Source organism: Meleagris gallopavo, chromosome 2, assembly GCF_905368555.1.
Source record: "Meleagris gallopavo chromosome 2, MGAL_WU_HG_1.1, whole genome shotgun sequence".
Classification (NCBI taxonomy): Eukaryota; Metazoa; Chordata; class Aves; order Galliformes; family Phasianidae; genus Meleagris; species Meleagris gallopavo.
Window position 1 is genome coordinate 47921151 of NC_139405.1, and position 13843 is coordinate 47934993.

The window sequence follows — 13843 nt, forward strand, 5'->3', positions numbered from 1 at the left end:
TGGAAGCAAGCAGCTTTTTCCCAGAGCAGTATAAAAGATCTTAACTAGGCTTGTCTCTTGTTGATCGAATTATTCCAGACATGTTTAACAAAGGCTTCATTGCTGCTGGTTTTTAAAAAATAACGGGATCCAATGATGTAAAAAATTCATTTGCAACAAGTTAATGTTTGTCATGTGTTAAAATTCTGTGGGACAAAGAAAGGCTTATGTCATCTGCATCTTACAGGCAAGGAGACAGATGTCTTCTTGCACTTAACAATTTTATTAGTGCTGTTATGCAATTTGAATTGTGATCTGAGGATAACAGCGCCTTGTGAAAATTGCTAGTTGGTAAAGAAAGTGTTTCTAATTAGCACTAGATGTGTTAGGTCAGGTTTTGAAGAGGTAATGTGATAAGGGTTTCTTTTTTACTAGAATATGTGTGCGTGCTTGTACGTCCTTGGGAATGAAGATTAATTCTTAATGACAGCTTCAGTAAGGTACTTGTCTGCCAGTACCTGCCAGCAAAGATAAGAATGATTGCACCTAGTCAGAAAGCAAAACTTCAAAATTTATATCAGAATGATGTGTCTGGGGTGGAATAGGGCTTTCTTCTTTTCCTGGTCAGAGAGAGAAATGCTTCAGATGAGTAGTTGGAATGTGTTTTTGAAACTGAGAGGTGCATTTGTACTTCAAGAAAAGAAAGAACCATCCCCCACATGGACTTTTAGCATGGATCATGAACAAATATGGTGAAACCAGAGAGGACATAATTTAACCTGAGGTGTCTTTCATTCACAGAGTCTTTTGCATATGAATTCAACAGTGACTGTAGAGACCATTCCAGTGTTTAAAAAAAAAAAAAAAATGTCATGTGCTGAAGCTGAGGAAGAGCACCCCCTGAGCTGCATCTCTCAGGAGTAATTAGAATGCATTCAAAGTTGCTCAGAAAACAGGGAGGTTTTTATTTGTTTGCTTATTTGTTTTCCATGGTCCAATATACATTATTCTTCTCCCAAGCCATAAATATGTTTACTCCTTCATTCGTTGCCTTAGACAGAGGTGGGAAAGTGACCATTGAAGCTTTCCACTTTGGAAAGCCAACCATAATTATCTCTTCATTAAAGAGACAAGCATAGAGTATACAAGTGGAGGTTAGTGTCCCTGCTTTGTTACTGGATGTCTTTCTGAAATACTGTCCTATTCCAGATGTGGCTTCTTCGTAGCATAAGGTTTTTGAGCTGTTGTATAGGAGATCAGACTGCGATTGCAATTGTCCTTCATCACCCTTAAATCTGCAAAAGTATTGAGAAACTTAAATGCAAAATAAATTATGTTCAGATAAATATACTGACTTTTCTGTCCTGTTTTATTTAAAGAACAGTTGATCTGTCATTGCTGAGTGTTATGACGATGTGTCAGTTAGAGACAGATAGCTAAGCTCTGCAAACAAAAGTGTTGGTTGTTTAATTTAAAATATGCCATTATTTCATTCATAGTTTCAGCAGTGGGAATAAAATATCTCCTGCATTGCAAAAGAGAAGCATTAATACTTGCCCAGAGTATCTTGATGGATAGTTTGTTAATGAAACTGTTGAGACTTTTGTGCTGTAGTGGAAATGTCTAAATTCAATAACTTCTTTTTAGAACTTTTGCCAAAGTAATCTTCTCTTTTTCTGCTATCATAGTAAATTGCTTAAATAGAAGACACATGTATATTGGCATTCCAGCTTGAGCTAGGGAATAACATTGTGGCAGTATTTTTGTGGGGATAAAGTAATCTTATTGAAATTTTATTGTACAAATATTCTTCACTGAAATCAAAAGCTGTAAGTTGTGATATTCTTAGCAAGGCTGACATCGGCAAAGAATTTGATTAATCTTTTTTCTTTTTTTGCTAGAATAACCCCTACACCCCTAGGAGAAGGGAAAAGCACAGTCACAATTGGACTTGTTCAGGCTCTTACTGCACATCTTAAGATTAATTCCTTTGCTTGTCTGAGACAACCTTCCCAAGGACCTACTTTTGGAGTTAAAGGTATATAATATTTGCAAACTGCATGATGTATTTCAGATTAAAAGGAAATACTGCATTTTTCTTAAATTTTTAGGTACTTCACTAATGCAATAGATTGCCTTAACTGTAGCATATTTTACGTAGGTCACTCTGAAAGTAATGCCTTCTTCCTATTTATCTCCATGGAAACTACAACAAATACAGAGTGCAATAACACTATCTGATAGGAAAAATTATTGGCTACAAAGGACTATTTTTCGATATAATCACTACCATTAGCTATGCCTTTTCACCAGTGATGTACAAGAGCCTCTATGTCATGCTCATAAATATCTGTGTGACTGGACATGATCCGTTGTTTCACAGCTGCTATGATGGTGTTGCTAGGAATATGTTGCCCACTCTGTCCAACTTTGACTATGCTGACATCCACTGTTTGGACTCCATGAACATTCATAAGCACAGATGAATGTCAATAGGTGCCCTTTCTTCCACGTGGAGGAATTCATTGATATGCATTTATTTCATACTTGCTTCCATGTCAGGTGCCTTTTTGTCAGGCTGCCCCTCTACTGGCATTTGTCACCTGGCAACATAATGTAATAGAACATTGGTGGGAAGGTTCAACATTTACTGCCATACCTCCAATATCTGCCTCTGACATCATGGGTCAACAGGATAAAACAGGAGGCGTTACTTTCAGAGTAAATCTCCTATTTTTTAAGTAACTTATAATTGAGGGTTTCTCTCACGCATCTTCTTGTACAAGGTTCATGCTTGTGTTCATGTATTTATATGTACTGATAATGCATATAAAGGCTAAACGTAATGAAATACATGGAGATGAATTAGCCAGAAGGTGGCTCTTGTGGGTACACTCCTTTCCAGCCACTCCTCTGCCTGGAAGCACTCTTAAAGACATTTCTAAATGTTACTGTTTAATTCTCTTTGAGGAGGAGTCCAAAGTCCACCTATATTGATTTGAAATATCCAAACCTATGAAGCTGACAGCGATATGTATAGCTCTGCTTGCCTGCATCATATTTTTGGCTAGGGCTGACCTTTATCTCCTAGAATTCCAAATTCTGGGCTACTGCATTTTTGTCTAGAAGGGCTTGAGGGCCAAGTAAGAGCTGGCTAGAGTTCAAGCTTCTCTTCAATGCTGATTGAAAGTAATACAATCTTTTGTTGTTGTTATTGTTGTTGTTGTTATTTGTTTTGTTTTGTTGTTGGTATTTCTCAGCTGAGATTTGTGCCTAACTGGGCTAACACTCCCCATCTGCTCTACTTTGCTTTGCTGAAGTTTAAGTTAACAAGTTTGATTTCAGCTGGAAGACTCCTGGTGCTTGGTGCTTCTCAGCCAAGACTGGTGCATGTGAGTGTATTAATCCCACCACTCAACTTCTGTGTAGGCGGCAACAAACACTTTTGCCTATACTGTGGAAGGCATTGGGGAAGGAATGCTCAGGGAAGGGTGTGAAAGTTTTGTTCAGAAGCAATGTTTGCTCGTGACTACTGTGTCTTTCTACTGAACTGCTGCATGTGCATGACCATGCCCTAACTCTGGACAGGAGGAGAGGATAATCCTTGTTTAATCAAATTCTGGGCCAGCTATTAGGTGAAAGCTTTCCTTTCAGTTCAACAATTCCTATTTTATTGCCTGATGAAAAATGCGGAAATTATGGAAATCCTGTTTATTTGGGAACATCATTTATTCCCTAATAGAAATCTGAAAACTGAGAAAGTGTGTCTTCAGAACTGTGTTTCAGTTTGTGTATTTGAGGTGTTGGGTTTTGTCCCCAAAACTGATGTGAGTATAAGACCACATGCTTTCTTGTGCAGGTGGAGCAGCTGGTGGTGGATATGCTCAAGTGATTCCCATGGAGGAGGTGAGACAACTGGAAACAGCAAACCCCTGCGGGGTGGGCAGAGCAAAGTGTTTGCAGCAATGTTTGGTCTTTGGTGACAGTCTTTCTGGAGAGCTGGCATGGTCTTTACCATCTTCATGTGACTGCTCCGAGATGTGTGGCCCAGGGTTGGAAAGCCACTGCACAATTCCTATATGTGTTTATAACATCCCAGCTGTTAATCACATGGCACTGAATGTGAAAGAATTGTTTTCTTACTCTGAATAAATCTGTAACTTTCCTCTGTCCCACAAGCAAGTGGCTTTCTGTTGAAAATGGTGTTACCACTACTCTTCAAAGACTTCTGAAAATCATATGGGCTCTTGAAAAATCTGGCTGGGTGGGTGCTTTCAAAATACTCCCGCTGTGAAAACCGTGATAATGTCAGTGAAGCCTTTATGTCCCTTAGCACAGCAGTCACCATGCTAAGGCTAAGGAATCTGCAGACTTATGAATGGGCTGAAACATAAACCATGTGTTGTATTCTTTGTTAAGCTGGTTGCCATATGTACTAGATGCCTTGCTCAAGCCTTTCCTTTGCCTGTAGTACACTTCACTGTGTGTTCAAGGACATGTGTGCACTGTAGTAGACAGTTGAGTTTTGTTTTCTGGAGGGTAAAATGCAAGCATGTTCCCTGAGTGACGAGGCAAATTAGAATGGTTTTGTTCATCTAATGTGTATGTTCACTATGCTTGTTTGGAAATGCATAATGATTTAATCCCACTTTGGCTCGTCAGTACAAGAGGAATGTGGACATAGTGATGAGAGTCTACTGAGGGGCCACAGGACTGACTAAGGGACTAGAAAACCTCTCCTTGGAGGAAATGCAGAGAGAGCTGGAACTGTTCAGTCTATAAAAGAGAAGGGGATGAATCTTATCAATGCATATAAATATTGAAAGGGAAGGTGCAGAGGAAGTGGAGCTGTCTTCAGTGGTGCCCACTGCCAGGACAAGAGGTAATGGGCATAAACTGGAATACAGGAGGTTCCCTCTGAGCATTAGGGAGCATTTCTGTACTGTGAGAATGGCAGAACACTAGCACAGGCTGCCTAGCAAGACTATGTAATCTCTTCCTTGATGATTGTTGGTCCTGGGCAAGCAGTTCTGCTTGAGCAGAGGGATTAGACAAATGACATACAGAGGTTCTTGCCAACCTGAAACAGACTGCAGTTCTGAGGAAAGAGAATTCCAAGCTGATGAAGTGCCATAGTGAAAATGCACAGCTGCTCCAGAGTACTCATGTAGCATTTGGAAACCTTTTGCACTTGAGTACAATCACAGTCAAGTGCTGGTGTCAGCTGTTGGTGGTGCCTCTTAGCTGTCAGTACTTCTACAGTGCAATTAAAACTGACTTTCCATGTCTTTGTGTCAGATACAGATATGAGAAATAAAATACCTATGTAAAGCAAATCTGATCTAATCTAAATGTCCTATTTCAGATTTTTCCCCACAACTTTATTGGGCAAACTTTATATCAGCAAATTTTGTGCCTAATCTGGTTCTTCCTGTTCTCCTGTGATTTGCAGAAAGCTGGCATGAAATCAGAAAGCCAGCAGGCATCGTGTTCTCCAGGGAATTTGGCAAAAATCTGCACATCTGATCCAGGTCAAATTCACGCTGTTGGTAGAAAACTGATTTAGTATCAGTGGAGTAGAACTCTAGTCCTGGGTTTTCATTCTTGGGTCGTTTAGGAAAGAATTAAGACATCTATGGCTTTGTTTGACTAAGCTGAGGATAGCTGACCAAGTACTTGGGTGAAAACAAGTCTTTCCTACAGCTTAGCCTGTGATATTTCATCTACATAGGTGACCAATTTCCGCTGCAACACAAGGATATGGTAGTATTTTTTCTTCAATAAATGTCTGAGATTAATAGATGGAGTTAAAAGCCTTTTATTAAAAGAAGTTTGTAATTTTCACTGTCTAGTTCAATCTTCATTTGACTGGAGATATTCATGCTATAACTGCTGCAAATAATTTGCTGGCTGCTGCTATTGATGCTAGGATCTTGCACGAAAGCACTCAATCCGATAAGGTGAGAATTGTTTTCTAATAACTATGTGATGTTTTTTTCTTTTCATTTTTTCATCAATTGCATTTCAAATTATGTAAGTTGGCTGTCTTTTTATATTTTCACTGTGTGAATGGAAACAATCGCTGAAGCCATACTGTATTCTGCTGGGAAATACTGCTTCTTATAGAATATATTTTTCTGGCAAATTTCTATCATAAGAAAGTCTGGAGATAAGAATCTTGTGTCCAGAAACTTGTCGGCTGTTTCAGACTGTGCTAAAGAGTCTAATGAAAGATATTTTCTCTCTCTACATATATTTTTAAATAGTTTGTACAGTCTTTTAAAGTTAAAAATTATCCTTCTGATACAAAGTTATTTGTGGTGTACTCAAAGAAGATGTGGTAAAAATAAACCAGATCCTCTTATCTCTAGTAAGTCTTTTTGTGGTGTTAAACCAAAAGCTAACTTGAGTATTTAAAGGGAGAAAATGAAGAAATTGCCTCTTCTTTTTTTTTCCAAACGAGCAAGATTGTTTAGGCTGATCTGCAAGTAACAGTTACAATTTGAGTAATTTGGCCCTTTGTTGGAATTTTAAATGATTCCCAGTTTCAAAAATAATGCATATTTTTTCTCTGAGACGTAGGAACACAGTAATTTTAATAATTGAATTTAGGTATTAGATCATAGACACTGTTTAAAAGCCTATTGCCTTCACAGAACTCTTTTAAATCAGAAGTCCACAGCTTGTGTCATTGAGAAATTCATACTGAAACTAATCTAAATAAAAGGAAAAGAAGAGCTTCTTATTTTAAAAACTTAAAATGTATTTGTATTTTTTTTCTAGGCTTTATATAATAGGCTGGTTCCAGTAGTTAAAGGTGTGAGAGGATTTTCTTCTATTCAGCTTGCCCGTCTGAGAGTAAGTTGTTAATGTTGTCTCTCTTCAATTATGGTATGTCTTTATGAAGGATTCTGTTGTGCAATTTTTTGGAAATTATTTGACATGAGGGGCCAAGTTTGTATGAAACTCTCATGAGTTTATTAAGTCCAGGCTCTTTCTAAAAGCATTCCCTTTAAAGTAATAGGGTCTGGGTCTAATATTATTGTCATAACTAGCATTTTTTCTGTTTTCTCCTGAAATAAACCAATAATGTTTTTCAAGTGTAGTGTCTTTCCCTATGATATATTAGAGTTTTAAAATACTTTACCTATTATGGAGAAGTCACATTTGAAAGCTCAGATTCTCTGATATTGTGATATTTTCTGATTTTGAAAGTTTATTTTAGCATGTACTGATGGGATTTTATAGACGACTATTTGACAGTGTTCTTTCTGAGGGACAGAATTTGTGTGCATAGTGTTTCAGCATCCTGTTGTGCTTCCATAAGAATTTCATACGCAATTCATGTATGAATGCTATATCCAGTTTTCAAATTGTCATTCAGATAAATAAGTACCCAACAATACAATCACAACTAGTGTTAAGGAAAGAGAATGTGAACCCCTTAACACAAACCTCAAGAACAACTTCAGTCTTCTGTGTCCATTTCCATGATTGTTGTTGGCTTTTGAGTCCTGCTCACTATTGTTTCAGAGCCACTGGATGGCAATGGATAGCTGCCAAGTGCATGCAGAGCTGCACTTGGAATTAGGGGGGTGAAAAGGAGGATAAAGGTAATACCAGCTTCTGTTGTTTAAAAATACTTGTGTGCTGCCTGGTTAATTTGCTGAGGAATGCTTTCTACTGCCAGAGAAAATTTTTTGAAGACCGCAGTTCTTAAACAGAATTTTTCAATTCATGCATCTTTATGTAGATTCACCTAAAAAAACGTTTGGTGGGCATTGAAATCCTGAATCTATAACAGCCAATATATATTGGCTAATTCATTATACATCACATTTATGGGCTATCCAAGCAGAATTTTTTATTTCATTCAAAGATGATTCATGCAAAATATACATGGATGAGTCTGTCAAAGATTTTCACAACCTAGAGCAAGCAGTTAATCACCTTTTTATTAGTGACTGATATGGTTAAATTTTCTCTTTGGTTTATATTGAGAGTTTCTTCTGTATCAGAAAGAGATCTCTCATTTACTTGTCTATGGGTATTTCTGCTTTATAATTGCATTTCTTCATCACCTGTGTCCCTGTTTTACTTAGATGCCTTCTTATGTGCTTTTTTTTAAAAGGTGGGGTTGAGTCTGACTTGCTTCTTTCACAAGTGCATTGCAGTAAGCCAAAGCAGCTGTACCATTTGAAGCAAAACAGACATTTTATTGCTTTTCTTTAACTTCTGTAGAGACTGGGAATAAATAAGACTGATCCTGAGACTTTAACAGAAGAGGAGATCAGTAGATTTGTGCGCCTTGATATTGACCCTTCTACCATAACATGGCAACGAGGTATGTAATCAGGAAGCTGCATTTCAGCTTGGCTATTGTACCATTTGCTTCATTCTACCTGAATCAGAGCTATCTGCTCTGTGAATCTAAGAACAACTCATTTGCAAGAGAGAAATTGAGGTACATAACACATCTGGAAGCAGTATATTGCTCTTTAACTTGGTTAAATATCTCTTCTAAAGAAACTTCACTAATATTCTGCAGAATAGATTGTGACCGTTTAAATATGTCCCTTGTCTCCCTCATATCCTAAAACATGTTAAAACTGTATTTTCTGTGCATTTCATAAATCTTATCTTTCTTTTATTAACTGTGTCTGTAATGGTTTTGGACTGGTTTGTTTATATGTTTTTTATATGTTCTATTCTGCCATTTCTATTTCTATTGGTACTATAGTATTTTAGAACATATATAAATAGAAACAAAAAGGAATTAACCAAATCCGTGTTGTATCACCCCTTGAATGGAATTCCTGAGGAAATTAGGGACCTAAGTACCTCCCATATAGTGGGAGGAAAATACATATGGTGATTACAAAAGCTCCATGAGAAATGCCTAATTAGAGGAACTGGCTGAAATCTTGCTTTTCTCCCAGCCCACTCACAACACTGAACTGGGACTTGTGTAGGAATGGGAGTTGAAGTCCCTCTTCAGTAATTACGTTGTCCTTTACTGGACAAACAGATTTGTTACTCTCCAAAAACAGCAGGAAAAGAGGGAGGAGACAATGTCTCTGATCTTCTATACAGACAGCCTCTCTGGATACCCTTGATTCTCAGCCTTGAAATGAACACGGTTTTGATCTACGTCTATCAGCAAAATGACTTCATGCAAGCTACAGATTGAGCTGCTCGAGAGTAGCTTCCACTCTTTATTTTAGGGCTGTTGCAGACCGAAACATTAGTAGAGCTAAAGAACCTATAAGTAAGAGGGCATTTGTTTTTATATTCTTCGGGAATTTTGTATTCTGTAAGGATTGCCCCTTTTGGGAATGACGGATCTTGGAGTTCAGTCTCTTTTTCTAGCAGAAACATTCTCCTGGTGTTTCTTCCTAAGAAACATCCTGATAAATTCTCGGCAGATAAGTGCTTTTTTATGATTCCCATTCCTTTTTGGTTCAGCGCATCTGAAGTTTCGTGTTGTCAGTACAGAACGTGGATTGCTGCGATTGTTGGTGAAGTTAGCAGTTCCACAAGACAATTTGGACATGCCCTTGCAATACAAAGTGTTTCCAGTTTAGAAAGACAGTTGTCTAAAATTGAAGTTGTGCTCAACAGCAGATGGTTGGTCCTAGCAATTGAAAAAAACCTTCCTTTTGAAAACTGTGCAGCTGAATGTGAAGTTATTGTGATGTGCAAGAAAGTAACTTGTGTGGAGGAATCAATGTGACAACACAATCATCCTTTAAAAGAGAAACAGAACAGTGTTAAGTGGTCTTAAAAATCAATTCGTTACTAGTCAACAAAGAAGCAAATGATTTGAGGTAGGTCTGAGGTGCATTGTAGCTACAAAGGGTGATTTTTCCTACATAAGTAAAGCATTAAGTGCAGTAGAATGTTGAGTATCTGTTAGCTGAAAATCTTGTTCAGAGAAATTGTATTTTAGTTATTTCAACCTGTTATCTAACGGTATCAAGTAGAAGCCAAGAAACCAATGCTGACATGCGGGAGCATGTTAAGCAGTGCTTTTCAAGCAGCTAAATCTCACATGCATAATAACAGGTATGCCTGGAAATAATGCAGATCCCCAAGTCCTTGTTAATATGTTTTGCTATTCCCTTATTTCAGTTGTGGATACAAATGACAGATTCTTACGCAAGATAACAATTGGCCAGGCAAATACAGAAAAAGGATTTGTCCGTCAGGTATGTAAAAATAGTTAATATATCACATTCTGGACAGGCTTTGCTTCAGAGGCTGAAATGTTTGTTATCCTGGAATTATTTCAACGTGTTTCTTTGAATTGCAGTGCTAACATCTATCAAGTTGATACTGTATAGCATTCTTGCAGTGCATCTGATTGTGTTAATGAGTAACTGAAGTTTCAGGAACACGAATCGGTGTGTGTTGTACAAAGTGTTGAAAGAACTTGAAAAAAATTTCATAGCAGATCAACCTTGTCTTCTTATGAATATAGAAGGTACATTTACCTTTGCCTTTATAAGGTTAATCTGTACCATTCTTCTCTTTTATTTTATTTTTATTTTTAAATCCCTCAAAGCATGTATGTAATTTAAATTACATTTCAATTTGCTGTTTAAGAAAACCTTGGAGAAGAGGGGGCTATTGGTCATGTGTTATTGGTCCAAATCGTGAGGTCTGAAAATGACCATTAACTTTTTATTGAAGTTTTCATTTTCCTGTCGTGCATCTCAGCTTTGGAATGTAAAAATGTAAGAACTTCGAGCATGTGCTTAATTTTAATATGTTGTCTTGAAGGTGTCATTCTGAAAATGGTAATGGGTGTACTTTTCAGTAGTGTAAAAAGCCAACCTGTGTTACCATATGAGAGCTTCTGGAAGGTTTTTGAAGTCTTAGTGATAACTTGAAAGCTAGATTTTACTGACACTATCTGAACTAGTATTCATGGTGTGGTTTGGGCAAATCCAGCTGTGAAGCAATGCAATGTGGAATAGCTCTGCCAGGTGGAACAGTCATTGCAGTGATGTGAAGCTGCTGCGAAATTGATGATGATTGTTGTAATCTAACAGTCTGGATAATGAAATTCATGAAGCTCTGTCTGCTGTAAAATGAAGTAAGTAGTTATTGTGGCGTGGATGAAGTTTTTCTTTTCTTTGGAAATCTCACCTTCTTCTTTGTAATTTCAGACCTTCACTGAGCTTTGTACCTAAATAAAGAGAACAAAAAATAGTGCTAATGTTTTTGTTCAGTTCAGCCTTTAAGATAGTCAGCCCAGAGAGAGAAATTGAAGGGAAATGCTTTTTTTTTTTTGGTTTTGAGCACATAGGGTAGAAACTTTTCTGTCTATCACTTACAGAAAACTCAATATTAGCTGAGACTTGTCTCTGCTAATGGGCTGGGGCAATACTTTGGTACATGTTTCTTCAACACTTGAGATGGTTTCACGTGTTTAGATTTCTTTCAGTCTGCCATCCTTAGCGTGCAGCATTTTACTTCCACAATTATGTTGCTCAATTAAATGTGAATTGTTTTACAGTAGAGTACAGACAGACATAGTCTGTCAAATGTTGCTTCTGTACTGTTTTGGCTAAAATGACTTTGATGCATTCAATTTTGATGCTTTGGATTGATGCATATCCATTTATATTTTAACATGGTGTTACTGACTTGAGAAATAGAGAACAGTTATGAAAATTCATTTCAGGGAGTAACCAGAGATCCAGATAAAACAGGACTTCATAGTTAACAGATGCATTTTATAAACATTCGGAGTGATGTTCTAGCACTCTTAAAATCAATGACACCTGTGTAAGATGGCAGAGCACAGCGGGCACAAAAGTATGCATTTTAATGAAGAGGGGTGCTGTGATTTCTAAGGAGTATTACATGACTGATGGCCTTGATCCTGCAATTGAATCCATGTGGGTGGATCCTTTCATCAATAGAAAACTGGCTTTACAGCGAAGGCTTCTGTCAGCACTTCGTAGGTGTGTAGAGGTTATTAAGAGTTAAAATAGCATCTGATAGTAAAATCTTTTGTGCTTGTTTTTTCAATTAAATATTGTCACTCTTTGAGCATCTACCTGGGACTCTTTTTCTGGCCTTACAGGTTTATAAAGCAACATCATTGATTAAAATTTAATTTTTGCCTCCTGATATGCATCCTGACAAAGTTAGATTATATTCTACTGTATGGATTAAGCATAGATTTCTGAGGTGTATTTCCTGTCTTACATTTGTGCAATAGCTTACAGGGGTTCTCTTTTTAACTTCAGAAAAGATAGTAACTTCCAGGCCATCTCAACGCTGTTAATTGTGCATGCAGTTGTTTTTTTTTCCATATAGAACTGTTACTAAGGGATACAGAACATTGATATTGCAACTTTAGTATTTCATTGGAATTGCTGTGCTGAAAATCCCACGTACAGCATGAATTCTTATTTTCCATATTGCGTGCATCTCCCTGGTTTTGCCAAGTCCAGGAAATAGTCCTCTGTCCTCACAAGTTTTGACTAAGCATGCAAGTACATATAGATCAGCTTCAATAAGATTGCTCTGGGCTGTAATCATCATGACAGAAACTAAAGACAGGCAAATATGGAGAAGTTGTTCTCATTTTTACCCCCATTTCATTAATGTATTGTGCTGTAAGAATATGCTTTTCTTTTTTGTTTACATTCTGGCAGCATTTGGCCTTGGCTTTACTAGTAGTAAACCGTTACAAATACTGCTAATGTGTTCTACAAGTTCTAAAATAAAAGTACTGATGAGGTACTGCACTACTTGTTGTATTTTTAGAGGAGTAGTAGGATTGTTGCAGTATATAGCCCTTATTTTGTTTCATTTTGTTGTTGTTCTTCTACTTCCCTAATATATATTTATTCATTTTTTAAAGAACCGAGGGATATGTTTTATATCATCATGGATCGAGCACAAGACTTGGCAGTCTTGTAAATTTTGAATTTATGTAGAAAAAGAGTGATCAGATGTAACAAAAATGTTTTTGAAACCAGAATTAAAGAAAAAAATATGGAGAGCATTATGGGATAGGGAAAAAAAAATACCCTAAAAAACAAATGTTGTGCTCATACTAGTAAAGCTAAAAACACATCTGGTGATTTTTATTATTTATTTGTTTGTTTTGCAGAAGAAATTTTTGGTCCTTCAGGGAGTTTCTGCTAGGGACAGTGTGAGCCAATGGGCTAAGCACTCAATGGTACTGGTCCCCAACTAAATGAAGTGTAACAGAGAGCATTAATGAAGTAATATAAGCAATAAGTTGTTTTGCAATTACTCTAGCTTGAGTAATCTCAAAACCTGTGGGTTACAATTTAGAACTTGTTTGAATTCCAAACTTAACTCTGTTTTTCCTAAGTCTTTTCCTGTATATGATTTCCTGTATTTGACCTGGCTTTGATTTGAGTCGTGATTCTTATTTCTGTTTTACAGGCTCAGTTTGATATTGCTGTTGCAAGTGAAATTATGGCCATCCTTGCACTTACCACCAGTCTGGAAGATATGAAGGAGAGACTGGGGAAAATCGTGGTGGCTAATGACAAGAAGGGAGAACCAGTAACAGCAGAGGATTTGGTATGTTCAGTGCTGTGTACCTGTGAATAAACTGTGATTTGTTTGTTTTGCTTCTTGAAACATTAGAAAGGCAGTTGCATGCCAAGCTTTATGCTTTGAACAGCGCATTCAGAAACTGAAGAAAGATCATCTGGGCCAAAACTTGCTTGCAATGAGAACAAGATGTAGAACTTATTCCTCCAAGTTTTCAGGTAACATCTGGTTCATAAGTGTCTGTTCTCCACAACCTACTTGGATAGGCTTCTGCAGTTTTTTAAGGCAAGCAGTTTTGGTGTACTGAGTGAGTCAG

At 37.2% G+C, this 13843-nt stretch overlaps 1 protein-coding gene across 2 annotated transcripts in view; it reads left to right on the plus strand.

The window, feature by feature from the left end:
- Positions 1–13843, plus strand: part of MTHFD1L (methylenetetrahydrofolate dehydrogenase (NADP+ dependent) 1 like) — a 142887-nt gene that overhangs the window by 34886 nt on the left and 94158 nt on the right. For both annotated transcript variants that reach the window (XM_085217035.1, XM_085217034.1), the window contains exons 12-18: positions 1881–2017; positions 3839–3885; positions 5832–5939; positions 6763–6837; positions 8221–8323; positions 10111–10187; positions 13414–13554. In XM_085217035.1, coding sequence (XP_085073161.1) covers positions 1881–2017; positions 3839–3885; positions 5832–5939; positions 6763–6837; positions 8221–8323; positions 10111–10187; positions 13414–13554 — 688 coding nt within the window. The remainder of the gene's footprint in view (positions 1–1880; positions 2018–3838; positions 3886–5831; positions 5940–6762; positions 6838–8220; positions 8324–10110; positions 10188–13413; positions 13555–13843) is intronic.